The sequence below is a fragment of the Nycticebus coucang genome, chromosome 8, assembly GCF_027406575.1.
Source record: "Nycticebus coucang isolate mNycCou1 chromosome 8, mNycCou1.pri, whole genome shotgun sequence".
NCBI lineage: Eukaryota > Metazoa > Chordata > Mammalia > Primates > Lorisidae > Nycticebus > Nycticebus coucang.
The window spans coordinates 84,450,184-84,474,754 of record NC_069787.1 but is presented as its reverse complement, the minus strand read 5'-3'; the positions used below and the strand labels follow the sequence as shown (position 1 = coordinate 84,474,754).

Genomic DNA, 24,571 nt, shown 5'->3' with positions numbered 1-24,571 from the left:
ACACAGGGGCAGGAAGGTGAGGAACAATACTTATGAAGCACCTGCCAGGCGGGAGGCTCTCCCTAGAGATTTTGGAACCTGTGCTTCTCAAACCCTGCATGCCTGCCAATGCCCTCAGAAATTCACTAGAATGCAGGTTCTAATTCAGCAGGTAATTTGCATGAGCTACTAGGGCCTGGACCACACTGGGAGGAAAGGCTGCTGTCCTTCAGTCTGCACCTAATGCTATCCAGGGAATACCATGTGTTCCCGTGAGCCTTCACAGTCTGCCTGAGGCTCCCCACTGATGACAGCTGGCTGTCTGGCTGTGCTGAGCTGACCACAGGCCTGCCCCCGGCCCTCTGCCCAGGTGGAGGTGGGGGCACAGCCCCCTTACCTCATTCCCTAGCTCCTCAGTCTGCCCCTGAGTTCCTGTCTTCCTCCTGTGGTGCCTGACTTCAGCCTCTGAGCCTGCCTGCCACAGTAGCTAAAGATAGTCTACCTCACAGGAAACCAGACACTATTGGCTAACCTTGCAAATAAAATGCCCTCAGAAAGAAGGAAAGGGAAATACTCACCAGAGTCTGCGTGGGACAGGGTAGCTGACTGGAAAGTGTGGAGGTCCCTTCCCAGGTCCACCCCAGGTAGGCACAGAGGATTCACTGGTCACCTGTTGCAGGGTGAGGTGGGGCACAGTGGTCAAAGAGAGTTATGATGCTGGTTTGCCTTGGGTGGACAATGGAGACCATTTTCCTGAGGATGTTGCAGCCTAAAAGTGTCTAAGAGGGTAGATGAGTGGGAGATAGTGAGTGATTAGATGGTTTATACCACCCAACATAATGGAATAACATCAGAAGCATTAGTAATTACATTTTAGGAGAAAACTAGTAATTACATGAAAAAAGTTCATAATTTGACATTAACTGAGAAAAGACATGATATAAAATTACATCAGGATGAAATTAAAGATGAGAAATAGTACTGAAGTTGCTTATTTTTTGGAAAGCATTCTTAATCTTTTAGAGACTTAAATGTTTAAGTTAAATAATCCAGTATGGACATGAAGTGGGAAATATGTGAAATATTGACCATGAATTAATAGTGGTAGAGGCTGGCTAATGGGGTGGGGGAGTTGTATCTGCTTTTATATATGTTTAAAAATGTAATAATAGGGCAGCGCCTATGGCTCAGTGAGTAGGACGCTGGCTCCATATACCAAGGGTCGTGGGTTCGAACCCAGCCCCAGTCAAACTGTAACAAAAAAATAGTTGGGTGTTGTGGTGGGCGCCTGTAGTCCCAGCTACTCAGGAGGCTGAGGCAAGAGAATCGCTTGGGCCCAGGAGTTTGAGGTTGCTGTGAGCTGTGACACTACAGCACTCTACAGAGGGTGACGAAGTGAGACTCTGTCTCTAAAAAAAAAAAGTAATAATAGTTTTGAAAATGGCATCTGCATTTTAATATAAATAAAAATGCACTTAATACAAAATATGTATAAGATTAAATGGAGAAAAGCTAAGACTGCTGTGGTTGATTCTAGTAAGTTGAATTGTGGATAGTTTTGTGGGACTTTTTTTTCCCTTTTTCTTCCATGCTTTTTTCGTGCTAGCTACAATTTTTATAATGGGCGCATATTGTGTTTATAATTAAAACTATTTTAATTAATAAATTGGCACAAATTCAATGTTCAATGTGGACACATGTTGTTAAAACCATTGTGAAGACACTCAGGTCCAGAAAGGGTTATGTCTTTGGAAAACATGACTCTCAGGAAGAAATCTTGAATGCAAGACAGGAGGAGAAACACCGGAGGCCCCTGTGAGGGGCTGAAGTTTATGTTTCGGTACTTGCCCTGGGTCTGGCAATCACAGCCTCACAGAACCTTCAGTCCCTGCTTTGTGAGTTTACAGCTGAGTCCAGAGAAAGGCATGAGAAGTTTAGGATTCTTTCACCCATCTCCTCCCCATAAAACAAGAAAGGGGGGGTTCTTTTAAATTTTTCAAATATTAGAAATAGAAAACTTGAGTTAGAAAAAAACAGGCAAAAGGAAAGAAGACTGAACAATGTGAAAGCGGGTAAAAACCTTCCCTGCTGGGTTCAGCACCTGTAGCTCAGCGGCTAGGGTGCCAGCCACATACACTAGAGCTGGCTGGCAGGTTTGAATCCAGTCTGGGCTTGCCAAATAACAAGACAACTACAACCAAAAAATAGCCGGGTGTTGTGGCAGGTGCCTGTAGTCCCAGCTACTTGGGAGGCTGAAGCAAGAGAATCACTTAAGCCCAAGAGTTTGAGGTTGCTGTGAGCTGTGATTCCATAGCACTCTACCCAGGGCAATATAGAGAGACTCTGTCTCAAAAAAAAAAAAAAAAATTACACTGAAATATGGGTGAGGAGTAAAAAAAAAAAAGAACCTTCCCTGCTCCAAGGCAGGTCATCCATGCCCCAAGGGCCCTGTGAAGGGACCTAGGCTTCCTGAGAGGAGGTGGGTGGGAGGGGGAACTGCACTGCTGAGCCTTGGGGACCACTGCGGATTGGGAGTTGGGGGCAGTGATTAGAGATGGGGGTCCCAGAAAAGAAAATTGGGCTCTGAAGGGCCAAGGTGGAGTCTTTCACCTTCTTCTCTGCTTGATTATTTTCACAAAGGGCTGTGGGCTAGGAGGTCATCTCAGCCTTGGTCTCAGTGTGATCCCTCTCAGCTCTCATGCTGACCTGGTGCTTACCACACCCTAGAAAGGGAGCACCCATTATTATTAGCCACACACCAGATTTCATAAAACCCACCTCCCAACCCTGCTCCCCAAATGTCCCCACTTCACAGGTGGCTGGCAGAGGCAGCTTGGCTTGGGAACGAAGTCCTGCCTCTGCACTTAGGACTGTACACATCACTTGCTAAGTCCCTTTCTTGCTTTCAGAGTGGAGATTAGCCAGAGTCCTTGAAGCTAAGGAAAGTCCTTACATGGACTTTCTGTGAGGATTAGGCCATGATATGTAAAGTCCCAACCACACTGCCTGGACTATATTTGGTGCTCAAGAAACTGAGGCTCCGAAAGTTTGGGTACCTGAAGAACACTGACCAGTATTGAATGAGCTGGTGAGGGACCCAGAGCTATAGGGCCACAAGAGAGCTGACCCAGCTCAGGACCCATTTCTATCTCCTTCCCCACACACCCCACCTGAGTAGCTGTGGAAGACACCTTCCACACCTGAGTAGCTGTGGAAGAGACCCAATGTCAGGTGTGGTCCTCCCAAATCACAGACCTCCTGCCCAGGATCTGAGGCACCAAAGATGTTCAGAACCAGCACCTGTCACAGATGAGCTGAACCTGGAGGGTAACTACTGCTGATTCCTAGCAGGTCATAGTCATAGGAGGCTGTCATAGAATGACAGAGTCCAGATCATAGCTGACTTTTCTGAGGACTTGTTCTGATTCCCAGCAGCACAGCCCCAAGAATTCTAAGCAGTTGCACTCTCCTGCATCACCACTGCCCAGGAGCACCACAGGAAGGTTGAGGCTTCCAGCTGAATCTCAATCAGATCCAGCCTGCCCTTGTTGGGGGCTGAGTCTGCTGGCTGCCATGCAGGTGGGATTCTCACAGCTATCTGCCCATCATTGGCATTTCAACCAGCTCATCTTCTTGTTTGGCCAAAGTATAACTATTTTAGATTATAAAGCTTGGCAGGAAAGAAAAACTATATTTTATCTCTTTATTTTTTTCTATTTTATTTTTACTTATTATGGGTATGTAATAATTGTGTATCTTTCTAGGGCATATGTGATGTTTTGATATTGGCATACACCATGGATTAGTCAAATCAGGGTAATTGGGGTACCCATTACTTCAGGTATTATTATTTCCTTGTGTTAGAAACATTCCAATTCCGGGCTGTGCCTGTGGCTCAGTGAGTAGGGCATTGGCCCCATATATTGAGGGTAGCAGGATCGAACCCGGCCCCGGATAGCCAGGTGTTGTGGTGGGCGCCTGTAGTTCCAGCTACTCGGGAGGCTGAGGCAAGAGAATTTCCTAAGCCCAAGAGCTGGAGGTTGCTGTGAGCTGTGATACCACAGATCTCTACCTAGGGCGACAAAATGAGACTCTGTCTCTAAAAAAGAAAAAAAAAAGAAGAAGAAAGAAACATTCCAATTTCACTCTTATAGTTATTTTAAAGTGTACCCTAACTTATTGATTACAGTCACTTTGTTATGCTATCAAATATCGTTCATTGTATCCAACTACATTTCTGCACCCATTAACCACCCCCTTTTTATCCCTGCTCTTTGCTATCTTTTCTGGCCTCTGGTAACTATAATTCTACTCTCTGTCTCCATTAGATCAATTGTTTTTAATAATTAGCTCTCACATATAAGTAAGAACATACAAGATTTGTCTTCTGTGCTTGGCTTATTTCACTTAACATAATGTTCTCCAGTTCCATCTACGTTGTTTCAATTTCAAAAAGGATTTCATTCTTTTTGCAGTGTGTAGTATTCCATCGTGTACATGTATGTATGCAGCACAATTTCTTCATCCATTCATCCACTGCTGAACACTTAGGTTGATTCCAAATCTTGCCTATTGTGAACAATGCGGCAATAGACATGGGAATGTACATGTCTTTTCCATATCAGGAATTCCTCCCCTTTGGATATATACCCAGCAGTGGGATTGCTAGGTCATGTGGTAGTTCTATTTCAGTTTTCTGAGGAACCGCCACATTGTTCTCCATAGTGGTTGCACTAATTTACATTCCCAGCAACAGTGTGTGAGGGTTCCCCTTTCTCCACATCCTTACCAGTATTCGTTGTTTACTTGATAATAGTCTGTCTCTTTGATAAAAATTTGTTTTAACTGGGTGAGATGATATCTCATTATAGTCTTGCTTTGCATTTCTCTGATGACTAATGATCTTGAGCGTTTTTTCATATACTGTTGGCCATTTGTGTGTCTTCTTTTGAGAAATGTCTATTCAGATCTTTCACCCACTTTTTATTTATTTATTTATTTATTTTGGAAAATAAGCAATTAAATCCTCAGAGAATAAACAGAGATATAATCACAATGAAAACTATTGCTAATTCATGATAGTCATGTTCATATTACAAGAATATAGCCAGTCCTTTAAGTTCTTGGTTGCAGCTGTAATTGTTGTTTGGCGGACCCATGCTGGATTCGAACCCACCAGCTCAGGTGTATGTGGCTTGAGCCTTAGCCGCTTGAGCCACAGGTGCCAAGATGTCCTTTAGGTTCTTAATTCAGATTTCTTTCCTTTTTTTTTTTTTTTTTTCTTTTGAGACCATGTCACTCTGTTGCCCTAGAGTGCCCGGGTGTCATAGGTCACAGCAAACTCTTTTTATTTTATTTTATTTTATATTTTTATTGTTAAATCATAGCTGTGTACATTAGTGCAATCACCTATACCCATTCTAAGATGCACCATAGATGTGGCCCCATCCATTACCCTCCCTCCACCAAAACCTCCCCCCTCCCTTCCCCTTCCTTGGCCCTTTCCCCATAGTCTTGCGCTATAGTTGGGCTATAGCCTTCATGTGAAAGCTATAATTTAGCTTCATAGTAGGGCTGAGTACATTGGATACTTTTTCTTCCATTCCTGAGATACTTTGCTAAGAAGAATATGTTCCTTTCACCCACTTTTTAATCTGATTTTTTCCTATTTGTTTTTTGGCACTCCTTACATATTCTAGTTATTAGTCGCTTGTCAGATGGATAGTTTGCAAATGTTTTCTCCCATTCTGTGGGTTGTCTCTTCTCTTTGTTAATTGTTTCCTTTGCTGTGCAGAAGCTTTCTAGCTTGATGTGATCCTGTTTATCTCATTTTTCTTTAGTTGCCTGTGCTTCGGGAGGTTTTAATCAATAAATCACTGTCCAAACCAATGTCCTAAAGCATTTCCCCAATATTTTCTACATCTCTTTAATTATCTTTCCAGATTACCCTTGTTCTTTTTCTGAAACCTATGTTTATTGTCAAATACAACGCACTGAAATGAAAGAACAGTGTCCAGATTAACAACATATGAAAACAGATCTCCCTCATTATCACTGTCTGAGGCAGAGGAAAGAACCTTGCTTGTACTCCAGAAGCCTCCGTCTTCTTGACCACAACCTCTTCCTTTCCCCCAAGTAACCACGTCTGACTTCTATGATAATTGCGTCCTTGTTTTTCCTTATAATTTGACCCAATCTAAATATGCACATCTAAGGAGTATGGTTTAACTTTGCCTATTTCTGATTTTCATATGCCTAGATTAATGTAGGAGGCCCACTTTTTACTTTTTCTTTCTTTTTTTGAGATGGGTTACATTGTATTGCTCAGGCTGATCCTGACCTCCTGGGCTCAAACAATTCTCCTGCCTCAGCCTCTTGAGCATCTGGGACTACAGGTGTGTACCACCATGGCTGAGTAATTTTTTAATTTTTTATAGAGATAAAGTCTTGCTATGTTGCCCAGGCTGGTCTTGAACTTCTGGGCACAAATGATCTTCCTGCCTTAGCCTATTAAGGTGCTGGAATTACAGGTGTGACCCACCATGCCTGGCCTAGGTCCACTTTTTGGTCTGACTTCTTTGGCTCAGCATTGAATTTTTAAAATGTATCCATGTTGGCAGAGCCTGTGGCTCAAGGAGTAGGTCACCGGCCCCATATACCAGAGGTAGCAGGTTCAAACCCTGCCCCAGCCAAAAAACTGCAACAACAACAAAAAACAAAAATAAAATGTATCCATGTTGTAGATGTACATGCACAAAAAATTTTATGGCAATATTGTCCAAACTAGCCCCAAACTGAAAGCATTCACACATGCATCAGTTGTAGAAATGACAGTAAATTGTGGACTATTCACACAGTGGAATCCCCTACACCAATGAGAATGAACAAACTATAGCCACAGCAATAGCATGTGAGAGCTGCTTTCGGAAATCCTGAAATGAATTTACAAATAAACACAAAATTGGTCTCTATCCATAGGTTGCTTAATTCAGTGCGTCTCCACCAGACACAATTTGTATTTCTACAAACAAAAATTATTTGCACTCCCATTAGTTTTTTACAAGTTATAAAATAATAATGTAAATTATCTCAGGCAATGAAAGGAGCAGATAGCCCCAAAGAGTGTGCTAGAAAGAACTCAGAATAATTTTTTTTGTGTGTCTATTTTCAGAGTCTCTATATTTCTTATCGTTCCTTAGTGAGGAATTTGAGGCCCCTCTGTTACCCCTCTCTTGCTTTCTCAACCTTGGCTCTCTCCGCGTACCTGAGCCCTCCATTCAAAATAAAACAGCCCTGGCCTTGAAGTCTGCACTTCAAAGGGGTGATGCTTAGGTCCTTGAGTCTTTCCTAGGCCATAAAGCCAACAAAAGGCCTATCAAGTTTCAAAAGGGTTTATTTATATTCCAAGAGAGGAAAAACTACTTTCACAAGTTTTCTGAAAGAAATGCTCTAAGAAAAGAGGAAGTGGGAAGAATTTCCCTTATTTCAATAATAAGAATTAGGCCTCTTACCATATTTTGCTATGGTATAATGTGCTCCCATGTATAACATGCACCCACGTTTTTGGCTCAGACTTTCAGGAAAATGCCCCTTCGAGAAAGTGGCCAGCTCTCAGTTAAGAGAGACACACCTGTGAAGGGCTAATGCTCCCCTGGTAAGTGTGCAGATTACACAGCCCTTCTGCAGCCACCCACTCTGTGAAGGCTGCCCCGTCCTTCCCTCCCAGCCACACTGGGGACCAGGGCTGAGACGCTCACGCACATGGCTGGCAGGGTGGGAGCTTCTGAGGCCACTTGGCCTGTGGGAAGCCATGTGGGTCCTTGGAGCCTGCACAGGGGTCCTGGTCCCCTGCATGTGGCTTGGCTTCTGGCCCTTAGCCCACCTCACCAGCCCCACCACCACCCTCTCCCCTGATTGCAGCACTTGATGGAGGCTGCTCTAGGCTGTTGCCACTGGATACTAGATGCTCCTAGGATCCTATGTGCCCTGAATGGAACCCTATGTGCCTGCCAGGCCCAGGCAGGAAGGTGCAGAGGCCCCAGGGGGCCCACTCACAAGCCATACTACCCATGAATAATGCACATCCTAATTATTTGCTCAAAAATTTGAGTAAAGGCCAAGTGCAGTGGCTCATGTCTGTAATCCTAGCACTTTGGGAGGCCAAGGTGAGTAGATCGCCTGAGTTTACAGCTTTGAGACCAGCCTGAGCCAGAGTGAGACCTCATCTCTGAAAATAGCCGAGCATTGTAGTGGGTGCCTGTAGTCCCAGCTACTTGGGAGGCTGAGGCAAGAGAATTGCTTGAGCCCAAGAGTTTGAGGTTGCTGTGAACTATGACGCCACGGTATTCTACCAATGGTGACAAAGTGAAACTCTGTGTCAAAAAAAAAATTAGGCCAAAAGTATGTATCATACATGGCAAAATATGAGGTACTTTTTAATTTTTATTTGTCCTTATACTATCATATGATAAAGATGCTCAGAATGAATTGATTTCATAATTGAATTGTGAACAAGTCTGTCTCTTTCTAAATTATTAGAAAAGAGTTATAAAGCATTTCCTTTCAAAATTTCACAGTTTACTTTGACAGAAATAAATAAATACCATAAAGGACTTTGAAAAGGAAAGGGAAGGGAGAGGTGTCAAACCCAAAATAATGGCAGATTTTATAAAAGGGCAACTCATTAACCCAACAGGATTCTCCTATTGCTATATTTTGTTGTGGATAGGCATTTGGCCCATATAAAAACCTTGGTGCATGGTCAGGCCATGCTGTTTTACATGGGCTCATTACTACAGGAATAGATAATCACTCACTGTACTTACACAGGGAAAGAGGAAATTTTTTCCCTATAGCTCCTTAGCGTGGAATTTAAGACTCCCCCATCTGTCCTTCAGCCTTAGCTCTCTCTGTATCCTAAGGGATGGTGTTATAAAAGTGGCTATCATCATAAATGGAAAATGTATCGGAGCCTATTAAAACTTAGATTCCCAAACAGCCAGGAGTGTGGGCATGGCAGCAGACTGATACCCTTCTATTCAGTTCAAGGTAAACAAGACTTGTCAGGACTCAAAGTCAACCAATCCAGCTCTCTATCTCCCAACAGAACCTCGTCTGAGCACTCACAGGCAATGACCCAGAAGCATCAAGTTCCCTGGGCAGAGTGCTCGACAGACATTCTGTTGGCATTAGAACATACTTTTCCTAACCTAGGACTCATGTTACTCCTTTAGACTGCTTCCTTGGGTGTTTGGTTCTTATTGAAAAGAAGTGTTCTGGTCCAGAGCTTTCATTTCACACTTCAGAAAACTGAGGCAGACCTGGAGTGACTTGTCCAGCATCTCCCAGCCATTCATACATGAAATGCGTGGGCCCCTGTGAAGTATGTGACCCTTAGAAGGACCATGATACATCTGAAGACAGGGAATAGGCTAGCAGCCCAAGCTTCGACCTTTTATTCTCTGTCAGGGGTCCTCAAACTATGGCCCGCGGGCCCCAGGCAGCGGTGTGATTGTATTTGTACCCATTTTGTTTTTTTACTTCAAAATAAGATATGTGCAGCGTGCATAGGAATTTGTTCATAGTTTTTTTTTTAAACTATAGTCCGGCCCTCCAACAATCTGAGGGACAGTGAACTGGCCCCCTGTTTAAAAAGTTTGAGGACTCCTGCCAGCTGGTAGTCCTCATAGGTGAGGACCAACTATGATGTCTAGAGAGGGTGGCAAATAATACCCCACCTTCCTGGCTCGGCACCTGTAGCACAGTGGCTACTGTGCTAGCCACATGCACCGAGGCTGGCAGGTTTGAGCCCAGCTCCGGCCAGCTAAACAACAATGACAACTGCAACAGAAAAATAGCTGGACGTTGTAGTGGGCACTTGTAGTCCCTGCTACTTGGGAGGCTGAGGCAAGAGATTTGCTTAAGTCCAAGAGTTGGAGGTTGTTGTGAGCTGTAATGCCACAGCACTCTACCAAGGGTGACGTAGTGAGACTCCAAAAAAAAAAAATTTAAAAATCCCACCTTCCATTTTCCACTTGCCAGTCCCTGAGGATTAGCCTACTAGGTTTTGAGTCCAGAAGGGAGAAACTGAAGCACTTCAGGGCTGTGTCATGGAACAGCTTCTTTTCAGGGAGCCTGAGTCTACCATTTTCATTTCTAGTTTTAGAGAAGGGGCCCATGGTATCCTTCAAATTCCTCTTCCCTTGAGTGGTGCAGAGCACTGGCTTCATGAAGAGGTTCATCTGGGGCTGAGATTCCGGCTCTTTTGTTTCTTTGGATAAGTTAACCAAATGTCTCTGAGCCTCTCTTGGTCAGTTTGTACAGTGGGGATAATCATTTCCTATGTGGAGTTGTGGAGAGAATTAAGTGAGATCTTGTGTGTGGAGTGTAACACTTAGCAGGCACCCTGGACTGGCTGCCTCTTCTTCTAAACTGGGGCTTTTTGAGGGTAAGCCAGATTCTGGAATGCAAACAGCCCAATGGCATGCCCATGGGGAATGTTTGGATTGAGGTTCAAGCAATTCTCTACTTTGCTTTGATACAAAGAAAAAAATTAAGTCTCACGATTTTCTTTTTTTTTTTTTTGTAGAGACAGAGTCTCACTTTACCGCCCTCGGGTAGAGTGCCGTGGCGTCACACGGCTCACAGCAACCTCTAACTCCTGGGCTTCCACGATTCTCTTGCCTCAGCCTCCCGAGTAGCTGAGACCACAGGCGCCCGCCACAACGCCCAGCTATGTTTGAACCCACCACTCTCGGTATATGGGGCCAGTGCCCTACTCACTGAGCCACAGGCGCCGCCCCTAAGTCTCACAATTTTCTTGGCACTAGACTGAACCTCAAAGCCCAGTCTTCACTCAAGGGTTTACTAAAAAGCCATAAACAGGAGGGTACAAAAACTAAAAGAAGATAACACTGGATTTAGAAAACAGTGAGCTGGTTGTGAAGCCAAAAGAGAGGGGGAAAGCAACATAAAAAAGGATGTTGGGGAGAAGAAGAAAACGGATTGGGGCACCTCAAAGAGAAGGGAAGTACAGAAAAGGGAAACTGGTTGTAAACAATGGGTAATGATGATTCCCCCCAAACAAAAAAAGAGTTAAAAAATAGGTAAGCAGGCATGCGAAAAGGAAGGAGGCCAGAGGAAGTAGACCAGGGTTGGCGGTGGATGAGAGTGAGGAATTCTACAAAGCAGAGCACACAAAATTTAGTTCTGCTTGAGTATGAAACATACGCACATTCAAAACTCTGCTTCTAGGTGTAGCTCGAACTTCCAGCTCAGAAACGTTGACTATAACTAAATAGAGGGCAAGGAGGCCCAGAGAAGACTTACGTTCTTGCTGGCTACTGCCCTTAGTTGTGAAGTGCAGCCTCAGCTGATGGAGCCTTTACAGTCCTGCAGCAGCTTGAGGCTGCTTCTTCCCACCTTTGTCACTAGGAAACTTTGCTGAACAGATGCTGCAAAGGGTGATCTCACTGGATTCTTACTCTTGGTTTCTGGTGTCCTCAGGGGCCAATGAAACCCAATGACCAGCCAAAGGTGAAAGCTAATTAGACCTCTGGCAGGCCTGTGACCTCCCCTCAGGGCCACGCCCCAAGGCAGGCCACACTCCCATCTGCTGCCAGGAGACCCCTTCTCCCAAACCTTGAAAATCTCAGAGGATCCAGAAATAAAAGATCTGCTCAGCTCAGGCCCAACATTCCTAAAAAGGTACCCTTGCTAAAGCTATCAAGTTCAGTGGAATATTTGGCTGAAGGAGATGTCCTCCGGTATCAGAAGTCTGACAGGAATGGCACTGTCACCAGGGTGTGACTTTTGGCTCCTAAAGGAAGGTTTGAACTGGCTTGAGTATGCAGACTACAAGTTCCTTTCCAGCCAGATAAAGCCCCATGCCGCCCATGACTCACACTGATTCTTGACATTTGAATAGAAGACAGAGCGGCTGCGTTATGACAGTATCTGTTTCATAATCAGGAAAGGATTACTTGAGATGAGAGGGTCTGGGGTTGGGGTTTTGTTTTGTTTTGTTTTGTTTTGAGACAGGGTCTTACTCTGTCTTGTGCAGTGGCATCCTTGTAGCTGTGACCTCAAACTCTTGCCCCTCGTGGCCTCCCAGAGTGCTAGGGTTTAGGCCTGAGCCACTGTTCCTAGCCAAGGTGAGAGGTTTTAGCTTCCAAGCCGTCTTCTTACTGGAGAGCTGGTGGGCCTGAGCTGGTGGAGTCTGTGAGGCTCCATGCTGCGAGGCTGCTGCATCTCTTTTCTTGCTCTGCTAGGCTTTTCATTCACTCATCCAGTCAACACACCAGGCACCTACCAAGTTCTCAGAGCTCCAGGGCCCCTGGCTTGTGATCAGATTGTACCCTTCTGTGCCCTCGGAGCACCCACAGGAGCAGAGCAGTTAATGGGGTGCTGTTAGCACTACTCTCATGGTACTCTTTAGAAGAAGGAGGAGGAAACAATATTTATCCTCTTGCAAATATTCATATGGTGGCGTTGACTCTGTGCCAAGCCTGTAATTCCATTGAACCCTGGCTTACTAAAAAGATGTGGTTCTTCTCTTAGGAACTTTTAGCCTTGGGAGAAGGAATTGAGGGAGAGCTGTAACGCTAAGTTTAAAAAAAAAAAGGTGCTGAGGCTGGACACCTCTGGGCCCAAGTTACAGCCCTGCCACATACAATCTGTGTGGCCTTGAGCAAGTTACTTACCCTCTCTGAGCACATCTACCTGCCCATAAAGCAAAGATAATGCTTGTATGTATCAGCTACCACTTACTGAGCAAGTATAGTGTGCTTGTGACTAGGTTACTTCTTTATTTCAGTTTTTCATATAACTCATACTATATTTTGTCTATTTTTATTTTTAAAAGCCCAAATAAATTAATTGATATTTTTTCAAAATAAGTAATATGTGCATATTATAAAAAACTCCACATGGAAACTATGTCTCTTTCTCTCCATCCTCTAGTCTCCAGAACTTCTCTCCAGAGATAGTTGTGTCTCTCCAGAGATATTTAAACCTTATACAAAACACACACATACACACATAATTCTTTTCTACAAAATACAGTACTTGGTGCCTCAGCAAGCTCTTTTCATTTATTAAATTGTTTCGTAACAAAATATGTAGAATGAAGCAGGTGTTTGGTATTCCATGAATTAGATTTATTGTACTTTGACCTGTCCCTACTGACAGACATTAGGAGTTGTTTCCCTTTATTTATATTTCCAGCTTGCTGCAATGACTATCAGTGTACACTGGGACAACTCTGGGGCCTTTGCTGGGGACACTACACCAGAAGAGAGCCAGGATGAAGGCTGCTGAGTGCTGCCGTTCCTCCACCCTCTGCATGGCAGGGACGGGTCCCAAAACAGACTGATGCCCATGACTGGCCACTTGGCTCTCAATGAAGAAGTATCACTACCAGCCAGGCAAAGTCATCCCTCCCACAGTGGTATCTGAAATTGCATCCCATCTGCAGAGGATAAATTGACCCACTTCTACCATCCTGTCTTCAGCAAAATCTTAGTCTGTGTGAATTTCCCTGCTCAGATGTTAAGCTCCTTCATGGCTAAGACTGTGCTCTCTTTCTGTGAGCCCCCTGCCATGCTGAGCCTGTGCCGTGGGTACCTCATGAGTATTTTCTGGGTGAGCGCCAAGCCTCTCCAACCAGGATCACCTCTGGCTTATTTGGAGTCTTGGTGCACATTAGAGAAGGTGTCCCTGTGTGTATGGCAGCCCTGAGCCCAGGCACCCAGCAAGGTGAGGGGCTGGATGTGAGATGCCCCTGCCACTCAGCCAGGCAATCCATTACTTGTTTTTATCTCTGCTTTCTCCACACGCTTGTACCAGTCTTCCTTTTCCTCTTGTCACAAATATCCCCTTAGGGCGTGGTGGCTCACACCTGTAACCCTAGCACTCTGCCCTGGCAGGTGGATTGCTTGAGCTCACAAGTTCGAGACCAGCCTGAGCAAAAGTGAGACACCCCGCACGCCACCCCTGTCTCTTCTAAAAATAGAAAAACTGAGACAAGAGAATTGCTTGAGCGCGAGTTGGAGGTTGCTGTGAGCTATGACGCCAAGTCATTCTATCTTGGGTGACAGCTTGAGACTCTGTCTCAAAACAAATAAACCAAAAAACAAACAAACAACAACAACAACAACAAATATCCCCTTAGGCTAAGCCATTCAGCAGAGCAGTGAATTAAAAAGAAACTTTTCTTTCAGAATCACAGAGAGGATTAAATAGATGACAATGTATGCAGGGCCTGACTGGTTAGTAAAAGCTCAATGAGAGTAGCTAGGGTGGCGCCCGTGCTCAGTAGGTAGGGCACCAGCCACGTACACCGAGACTGGTGGGTTCAAACTCAGCCTGGGCCAGCTAACAATGACAACTGCAACAAGAAAAATAGCTGGGTGTTGTAGTGGGTGTCTGTAGTCCCAGCTACTTGGGAGGCTGAGGCAGGAGAATCGCTTAAGCCCAAGAGTCTGAGATTGCTGTGAGCTGTGACACCACAGCACTCTACTGAGGGTGACATAATGAGACTCTGTCTCAACAAAAACAAAAAATAATAAATAAATAAAGAGTGGCTTACTCCCCCTTCTCCCAAATAATTTGAAAAGAAAGCACGTTTCATTTCCGGGGAAAAAAGTAAATTGACTTTTAACAACCAAAGTCCCATAATGCCCGGGGTGGAGGGGAAACATTTGAGTCCACAGGCAGCCTTGATGAACCTAAAGGTCCAGAGGGCTGCTGCTTCCTCACATAATGCAGAAAACAAAGCTAATGCTTAGTAATTGCCTGTTGTATGCAACAACCTATTCCAGGTGCTCCCCTTAGAACAGCTCATACGAATGGATCTCAGTCCTGCAGACGACAAACGTCAGGGTCAGAGCTTCCATGCTCACCTGTCACTCAGCCAGAGAGGACAATCTCAGGAATGCCCAAGTCCACAGAAGGTACTGTCCTGAAGGGCAGACCACGGACACAGAGAGATGAAGACTGATTTTTACTGGCTTTGGCTTCCATTTGAGTTCAGCTTTGCCAGTTCTTTTTACTAGGGAGAAATGGGAGGCAGCATGTGGCTAGCCCAGTGTCCCTAACATAGGACCACTAAGAACTTGACTACCCCTGTTCTTATATAGCAGCACATCTGGAAAGATTATGTTCTGCGACAAGCCATCTGTGCTGAGTAGCGATTCCTGTTTCCCCCTGTATCAGTTTGAGTAACAGCAAACTGACATTCATGTGGCTCAAACCTTGTATGTCAGCAATTTCATACTATTCGATTTACATAGGATTGGCTGGTTATGGTCATAGCCAGAGGTTCCCTCATGCAAAGAAAACAAGCCTGTTCCCCAGGCTTGAGAACTCCCTCCCAGCCTGAGCAGGCCCAGGTGGGACAGCCTGGCCCCTCCACTGTGGGAGAAGGTGTGTGAGATGCAGGGCACAGAGCAGAGTCTGGGAAGAGGGAGGCAACAGCCTGGCTGGGGAGGGGGCCTCACCCTGGCCAGACACTGCTTGGGTAAAACCATCATGGAAATGGTTTAGGGAAGCATGGAAATTTCCCTTGGTTAAAGTGTGAGTTTTGTTTAAGTTGTGGTGAGAAGGGAGGCAGTGTCAACCAGGAGGCAAGCTCTGAGCACACTCAGAGTTCCTGAGGAGCCTGTCTGTGGCATCACAAGGGTGAGGAGGAGGTTCTCAGATGAGCAAAGGGCTGCCTCTCGGCTGGTGCTAGAGTAAGTGGCCTGTGCGTCCCAGCTGGAAAAAAGCAGGGAGTGGGGCAAGCTTTACTTCCCAACCTGTATGAAAATGTCTTATTTTTCAATTCCTGCTCAGAAGGAAACAGGTGATAGATAATGGGAGGCCAAAATGAAGCCCAATGTTGGTGACCATTGGGTAAATCAGGAACTGGGGCCCAGCCCAGCAGGCTACGTGAGCCCACCCCACATTGGATGCAGAGCCCACCCCACATTGGATGCAGAGCCCACCCCTTCTGTGACTGCAGAGCGCCTGACGGTGGCAGCACCTTCTCTTCACTTAGGGCTGTAGGATGACCACCCATCCTGGTTTGCTTGGGACTGAGGGGTTTCTGATCAGAGACTCGCAGGTCTAAAACCAGCAAGTCCTGGACAACCCAAAACAAGTGAGTCACTTTATGTATGACTCTGATCCCCACTAAAGAAGAGAAGGACTTGTTGGTTCCAAGAGGAAGAAGAAAAGAAATAGCTCCCTGCCGTGGGGAAGAAACAATGATTACAAAGGTGGCTTTCCCAGGGAGAGGCTCATCCATCGCATCCCCGATGTGCTGACCCCTGAGATTTCCCCAAATGCAGGAAATTTTATTGCATAATCTATGGTCAGTGGTGCTTTCACTTATTTAAAAAAAAAAGATAAAAGCTTCTGGATATTGGTCAGCTCTGACCAGTTCTGAGATCTCTTTTCCAGGCCTAGCTTCATGGAGGAGAAATAAGGAGACAGAAGATGGAGAAAATGGAAATAAAGGGAGAGGGTGGAGAGTCACCTTGGGGACAGGTTGATGGGAGGTATGAATTATGGCTGCACCCCACCATCCCACCCACGCCTCCTGCCTGTGGTCCTCTCTCCCCCATCTACACTTTGATCAAGCTAGTTACCTTCTGGAGAGACTTTTTAAAGTTAAAAAAAAAAAAAGAGGGAGAGAGATTTATCTTAAGCTTCAAAAAAGCGAGATACAAATGTTCTCTAAGCCATTCCTGTGTGGCTTTGGGTAAGCCATTAAGCCTCTCGGGTACCTGGATGCCTCTCTTGTCAAAGGAGTCTGTTGCAGCCTCCATCATAAGACTGTTGTGGGAATTAGACAAGACCGCATGTGTGAAGTTGGAAAACGTGCATCAAATGTTAGTTTCTTCCCGCCTGCCTATGTGTGGGGCCAGTCAGAATTCCACCTGTGTTCCTCTGAGAACTAACAGTGTTACTTGTTTTACCTTCTGATACAGGCCCTTGCCATGGCCAACCTGTCTACTGAATCTTTGGAAAACTTTGAGTACGATGAGTCTGCTGAAGTCTGTTACATTGGGGACGTTGTGGCCTTTGGGATTGTCTTCCTGTCCACATTCTACTCCCTCATCTTTGCCTTTGGCCTAGTGGGAAATATGTTGGTGGTGTTTGCCCTCACCAACAGCAGAAAGCCCAAGAGCATTACCGACATTTACCTCCTGAACCTCGCCCTGTCTGATCTGCTCTTTGTTGCCACCTTGCCCTTCTGGACTCACTATATGATAAGTGAGGAAGGCTTCCACAATGCTGTGTGCAAACTCACCACTGCCTTCTTCTTCATTGGCTTTTTTGGAGGCATATTCTTCATCACCATCATCAGCATCGATCGGTACTTCGCCATTGTCCTGGCCGCCAACTCCATGAACAACCGAACTGTGCAACACAGCATCACCATCAGCCTCAGCGTCTGGGCGGCAGCCATTTTCGTGGCAACACCCCAGTTCATGTTCACAAAGCAAACAGAAAATGAATGCCTTGGTGACTACCCTGAGGTCCTTCAGGAAATCTGGCCTGTGCTCCGTAACGTGGAAGCAAATTTTCTTGGCTTCCTGCTCCCTCTGCTGATTATGAGTTACTGCTACTTCAGAATCATCCAGACACTGTTTGCCTGTAAAAACCACAAGAAAGCTAAAGCCATCAAACTGATCTTTCTGGTGGTCATCGTGTTTTTCCTCTTCTGGACACCCTACAATGTTATGATTTTCCTGGAGACACTCAAGCTCTACGACTTCTTTCCCAGTTGTGACACAAGGAGGGATATAAAGTTGGCCCTCAGTGTGACTGAGACAGTTGCACTTAGCCACTGTTGTCTCAATCCCCTCATCTATGCATTTGCTGGAGAGAAGTTCAGAAGATACCTTTACCACCTGTATGGGAAATGCCTGGCTATCTTCTGTGGCCGTTCAGTCCATGTCAGTTTCTCCCCATCTGAATCACAAAGGAGCAGGCAGGGAAGTGTTCTGAGCAGCAATTTTACTTACTACACGAGTGATGGAGATGGATCCCTCCTTCTCTGAATGGATCCTCAAGGCCTTGTCTCTACAGAGAACCCAAAGTTCCTGAATCTGACACTGAATAATGAGGATGTGGTTTTTATTTTGTTGTTTCTTACATGCAAGAAATGGTGGGCCCAGTGCCTAGAGTTTTTTGAGAATTATGCTCAAAAATTTGAATGCTAAAGAGAGACATATCTTTTACACCAAAAGTCAGGGCTTTTTTGTTTATATTTACAAATGACCAAAATTCAAGCCAGATTAGTTTGGGGGTGGTGGTGGCAAATAGTGTTCATACTGTGACATGGGCAAAGGGGTGGCTGAACCTTCAAGGTGAGTAGAAAGCAAGGCTTGACCCTAGCTAGAATTTCCTCTCTCTGGCCCTCAAATCTTTAGTAACAGATCTCTCGCATAACATAGCTTTATTACCAGAGAAAGACTGATGCCCATGACTTGTTGGACCCAAGATCAAAATTCATAGGGAAGGGTTTTTCCATGCAAGAAATGGCCAAGTTTGTATCAGGTGCCCACGCCTAGACCAGATGGTGGTATCCATAGGGAAGGGATGCCTAAGAAGGCGGTTTCAGTTAAATCTCACAGTTAGAAGTACAAGAAGACATATTTGCAAGAAGTTGGAAGGGTGGGTATTATTCTGATCAGACAGGACAAAAGCTGCACACCATCCTTACCATGTTCCTGACCCAGCCTCTCCCCCAATCACACCAGCCAGCACCCACTGCCAGCCCCCTCATCAATAAGCCCACTTCTATTGTGTCTCCAAATCTACCAGGGCTCCCCATTGCCCACTGCATCAAGTCCAAATTTAAATGCTTGGCTTCCGGAACCCTCCATCATGAGGCTTCACCAACAAATCCCTCATTGTCTCCCTCTTCCCAAGAGACACCAGCCATCCTATCAGCCAGGTCTTTTCCATGTGACCTCATGTATCTCTGCCTGCTCTCAGGCCTGGGAGAAAAATAGAAAAAGCCCTGCCCCAAAGTGAGGAGTGATGGATTTCAACCCCAACTCTTTTACTTATACACTGGGCAGCTTGGGGGCCAACCAACCTTCTACATCTGTAGAAGGGGGATAATGGTACCTTTTACTTAGGGAGCGTCCTTTCTAGCATGAAAAACCACTATAAACTCTTCCAGGTCACAACCCTCTTGTCATGGTTCCTAGACTTCAGCGTTCCCCACACCTGCCACCATTGTACTGTGCCTAAGTGGAGGCTCTGATGGAACTTGCAAATTCTGAGCAACCTGCAAATTCTGCTGTATGATGTAACCTGGACACAGACGTCCTATTATGGCACCCAAAGAGCACTCCTAAGTCTACAGATTGATGGCTTTCCCTAACCCAGTTCTCCTGGATTGCTTGGAGTATTTCCTCCTGATTGCCTCATGGCAAACCCCTACTCATGTGGGGAAAAAAAAAAAAATCATTCATGCTACTGCCAACCAGAGAAGCTAGGGCCATTGGAGAGGCTTTCTTTTTCAGAAACATTTGAGATAACCCACATACAACTTTAAAGCCTGAAAAACAATTGCAATAATGCTAAAGACAATGTCATTCATAATCTAACCACAGGAATATTATTATTCCTGCATTTACCCATACAGACTTCGTTTTCACTTTCACTTGTTTATAGCTGCAATCATAATGTACAGTTCGGTAATCTGCTTTTTTCTCTCTTAGCATTAGACCCCAAATAGCTCCCTGTTTCTTTGTAGTTTTATTATCATTTTAGAAGATCCTGCCATATTGTGTATTCATGGAAGGCAGATGTAATGTCTGATTCACGGCTGTATTTCTGATACACTCCTGGCCGTCTATATATTTGTTTAATGAATGAGTGAATGAATCATTAATCCTTAAAGATCAGTTACCATAATTTACTCATCATTACTCTGTTGATAAACATTTAACTTGTTTCAAACATATAGCAAATACATATTTTATAACACTTTCATCTGCGTGATTTCTTTCCTCCTGTTCAATAATTCCTTGGGACAAATTCCATGCAGGTAACTGGGTCAAAGGGCATAGGAACTTTGTAGCTTTTGATACATACAGATTACAGAACCTTAATTTAGCAAATATTATATGCAACCTGAGAGCTCAGATCAAGAGCTATTCCAAAGATGATGAGACCAGGCTTTTGCCCTCAATGATTAAACTTTTAAATGCAGAACAGGGAAGTGAACCAATAAGCATGCTTTGCATTAAGTGGTCCCACGAACAGTGACTTTTGATGAGAATCTGTAGGAGAAAGGAGTTCTCCAGGCAAAGAAGAAGAAGGGCATTCCAGGCTTAGGGAATGGCATGTGTAAAGGAGTGTGCAAGAGCATGAGGATCTTGGGATGAGAGAAAACTTTGTGTGACTGTTGAAAGGCACTGGAAGCAGAGTGAGTGGTAAGAACCTTCTGCAGCTGGGGCTCTGGCTGTGGGTGAGGGCTGAAACCACAAATGGAGGAGGTGATTCTCCTCGGGATGTTCCCAAGGTCGCTTCATTTTTACCTGCTCCATATTCCAATTATTGAACCTGGAAACTTCTAAAAGTGTAACCTGTTTCTGGACTTTCAGGAAGCAGGAAATAATTCTTTTGGCTTGAGAAATAAAAATAGAAAAATATTTTCATTTCTAGAAGAAAACCAAATTTGTGTCATCATAAGCCTATAGTAAAGTGATTTTTAAGAGGATCTCAGGTGTGCCATGAAAAATTTTAAAGATCATGAATTAAATTATTTTTGAAAGAAGTTCAAAGCATAGTAAGTATATTATTTTTTTCCTCTTTCTTTAAAAATCAACATAATTAAGGGTGCCACGGAAGTTTAACTATAGGTTCAAGTGTGCCATGAGATTAAAAAAGGGTTGAAAAAACACTGCTAGAGTCATTTATTCATTCTTTTTTGCTAAATAGGACAAAACAGGGAAAAAATAAAGCCATTCATTGAATGGCAAGCATGTTGGTGACTAAATAAAGGAAGGCAAATTTGAAAAAGACAGTTGGCCCTCAGAGCACAGTCAGATCAGACACATTTTGGCTTCTGAACTCTGGGCTTCCCTAACGCAGAGAGAGAGATGGTGAACTCCTGAGGCAGAAAGATTTGTGATGAGTCCTAACATATTAACTCCGCATCCATGGGCAAGTTACTTCACATCTCTGAGGCTTGGTTTCCTCATCAGAAAAATAGATTGGCTTGGCGCCCATAGTGCAGTGGTTACAGTGCCAGCCACATGCACTGAGGCTGGAGGGTTCAAACCTGGTCTGGGCCTGCTAAACAACAATGACAACTGCAACAAAAAATAGCCAGGCATTGTGGCAGTCCCCTATCGTCCCAGCTACTTGGGAAGCTGAGGCAAGAGAATCGCTTAAGCTCAAGAGTTTGAGGTTGCCCTGAGCTGTGATGCCACAGCACCCTACCGAGGGCAGCATAGTGAGAGTCTGCCTCAAAACAAAAAAAAAGAAAGAAAGAAAGAAAGAAAAGAAAAGAAAAAGAAAGATAAAAGCAGATTCCACCTGGGACACATCTAGTAGTGGCTCTATCAGATTTCTACCACAAAGTTTACAATACAGACCTGGAAAAAGCAAGCTCAAATGAATGGTGGTGACTTATTTTTATTTTTTTCTCATTGTTATTAAATTGAGCTTTTCCCAGTGAGGAAACTCATACTATCTTTTTCCTGCCTTGTTGCTGTTCTTAGTCCCAAAACCACAGATGTTTGAGTGGCAGAGACAACTGGGTCCAATCTCATACTTTGTAGGCAAGGGGAGGGAGGCCCTGAGAAGCCAGAGGCTGGCCGAAGATCCCACACTGAATTATTGCAAGAGGCAGATCTTCACTCATTCACCGTCTGCCACCTCCTTTTTCGTCCTGATGAGAATCAGATCAGTGCAGCCTCTGACAGTAAAGCACAGGTTAGTAACAGAGAAAGCCCAGAAAGAAAGTCTGCAGGGGCTTGGCACCCACAGCTCACTGAGTAGGGCACCAGCCACATACACTGAGGCTAGTGGGTTTGAGCCTGGCCCAGGCCTGCTAAACAACAATGACAACTGCAACAAAAATAACTGGGCCTTGTGGCAGGTACCTGTAGTTCCAGCTACTTGGGAGGCTGAGGCAAGAGAATCGCTTAAGCCCAAAAGTTTGATGTTGCCATGAACTGTGATGCCACAGCACTCTCTGGAGAGTGACATAGTAAGACTCCATCACAAAAAAAAAAAAAAAGAAAGAAAGAAACTCTGCAGACTTATGACTAGGCAGGGAGGAGCAGCACACCCAGAGGCTGCAGAGTTCAATAGAATAAATCTGCACATGGACATCTGTGTATTGTGTGGCGCAGACATTGGTGATAGCTGTCCAGAGACATCTGTATCTGTAATGACAGAGGGGTCAACACCAGAGACTCATCAGTAAAGGATATAGGATCCCCAGAGGCAAATGCCATCAGTGGCACCCAGCAGTATATGGGTGGGCCAATTCTTAGATAGATGGCTTACATCAAAGAACAGCCATAGCCAGGGGTGCCCAGGGTTTGGGTGAAGTGCCAAATCCCTCCAAACAATTCTCCTTACTTCAGGTGTATTCCATGTCCATTACATGACATTCTAAGAAGCATCTCCCTTCTCAGGACTTTGCCACCAAGAAAGATGCAGAATAAATACTTTCAGTTACTGAGAAGAGCTATCAGCCCTTATGATCCCTGTACCTGGCATGTGTTCAGGATTTTATGATCCTTCCTTTCATCTCCTTCTGAGATGTCCCTTCGTGTCCAGGGAAAATGTTCACCTCTGGCCCCTAAGGCTACCAATTCCACCTGGGAACATGGCAACCTGATTGTGAGAGGTCCATCTTGGGTAGCATCTGGACACTAGCTGATGTGCCATTAAGGCCTTCAGAGCACAGGCAGGGTGTTTTAACTCAGAAGCTCGTTTTTTTCCTCCACCTGCACCCCACTCACTGGCCCATGGGGACTGCTTCAGCAGTATCTGTAATATAGTTCCCTTAACTAGCTGAGTTGGCAACCCGTTGGGGCTACCCAAGAGTAGTACGATCTGAGGGCAGATGAGAGAAGCAGCCCCAGCAAATTTAGAAATATCTGGTCTCTCTTCAAGACACTGTCCATCCACAGAGGGCCAAGTTGTATTTTGAAGGATATGTGGCATTGTGTTTCTATTTCTGTTGTCTGAGGGCAGGTTGTTAGGCAACAGCAGAAGTTCCTCCAGACACGCCTGAAACAGTGAGGCAGCACTAGTAACCACAAAACACGCTCAGCAGGAAAATTACTCTTTACCCTGTATTTCCTTATTTATTTAGAAAGACACAAAAATAAAAATTTAATTTGTATTTCTTTAAATACTAGGTAACATTGTTTTAAATTCTTTGTATATTTTTCTAATTCTAAAATAAGCACAGTCATTACAGAAAATATAAAAAATAATGAAAATAGGTTGGGTGCTGTGGCTCATGCCTGAAATACTAAGATTCTGGGAGACTGAGGCTGGAGAATCACTTGAGCTCAGGAGTTCCAGACCAGCCTGAACAAGAGTGAGACTCTGTCTCTACCAAAACCAGAAAAAAATTAGCCAGGAGTAGTGGCAGGTGCCTGTAGTCCTAGCTACTTGGGAGGTTGAGGCAGGAGGATAGCCTGAGCCTAGAAGCTTGAGGTTGCTATGAACTGGGCTGATGCCACAGCACTCTAGCCCTGAGCAATAGAGGGAGATTCTGTCCATAAATAAATAAATAATAATTTTAAAAAGAAGAAATTTTATATGTAAATACTTTAAATTACATAATATTCCACTTTCCAGAGATAACCATTATTTAACACTGAGGCAATTTTCTACTTAAAAAAACAAACAAACAAACAAGAGATTTGAGAATAGATGTTTCTCAAAAGAAGTCACATAAATGACCAATAGGTATATGAAAAATACTCAACATTGCTTAATAATAGGGAAATGAAAATTAAAACCACAGTGAGGAGTCATCTCACACCTGTCAGAATGGCTTTTATCAAAAAGACAAAAGATAACAAGTGTTGGTAAGAATGTGTAGAAAAGGGTATCATGTCCGCTACTGGTGAGAATGCAAATTAGTACAGCCATGATGGAAAACAGTTGGAAGTTTCTCAAAAAACTAAAAATAGAATTACTGTATGATACCCCAACCACACTTCTGTGAATCGCATATAAATTTTAAAAGTTAATCAATTCTATAAATATGAACCTGATAGGATGTCATATATCATTATGTTGAAAAGACAAATTACAGTTACATATATTAAAAAACATTTGTATTTTAAAAAGAGATCAGAATGTATATACAATTTTATATCTTCTTTTTTTCAATTAGCATTATAGCATGAACATTTTCTCATTTATTAAACTGAAATGACTTTTTGAGACTGTATCTAACCTGGCCCTACTGACATGTGTGGATACTATTCCCAGTTTTGTACTATTAAGAACAACACTGTGGTGAACATAATCTTTGCATGTATCTTTGTATAAGAAGAATTCCTGGACCAATGGATTTAAGCATTTGTAAACTTCCTGCTAGCTACTG

At 44.2% G+C, this 24,571-nt stretch overlaps 1 protein-coding gene across 2 annotated transcripts; it reads left to right on the top strand.

Annotated features, from left to right (window-relative positions):
- The first annotated feature begins 556 nt into the window (after nt 1-556).
- CX3CR1 (C-X3-C motif chemokine receptor 1) lies at nt 557-20,723 on the top strand. Of its 2 annotated transcripts, XM_053599713.1 has the most exons (3): nt 570-623; nt 13,204-13,620; nt 16,950-20,723. In XM_053599713.1, the coding sequence occupies exons 2-3, from the start codon at nt 13,525-13,527 to the stop codon at nt 18,024-18,026; spliced, it is 1,173 nt and encodes a 390-aa protein (XP_053455688.1). In that variant the 5' UTR covers nt 570-623; nt 13,204-13,524; the 3' UTR covers nt 18,027-20,723. The 2 variants fall into 2 exon arrangements, with proteins under 2 accessions (XP_053455689.1, XP_053455688.1); XM_053599714.1 differs by lacking the exon at nt 13,204-13,620 and having other exon boundaries at nt 557-623.
- Nucleotides 20,724-24,571: the final 3,848 nt, after the last annotated feature.

Coding starts and splice junctions, on each gene's coding strand:
- CX3CR1 (XM_053599713.1), top strand. CDS start 13,525: ATGTTAAGCTCCTTCATGGCTAAGACTGTGCTCTCTTTCTGTGAGCCC. Junction 13,621..16,949: donor ACCTCATGAGTATTTTCTGG/GTGAGCGCCAAG, acceptor CTTCTGATACAG/GCCCTTGCCATGGCCAACCT.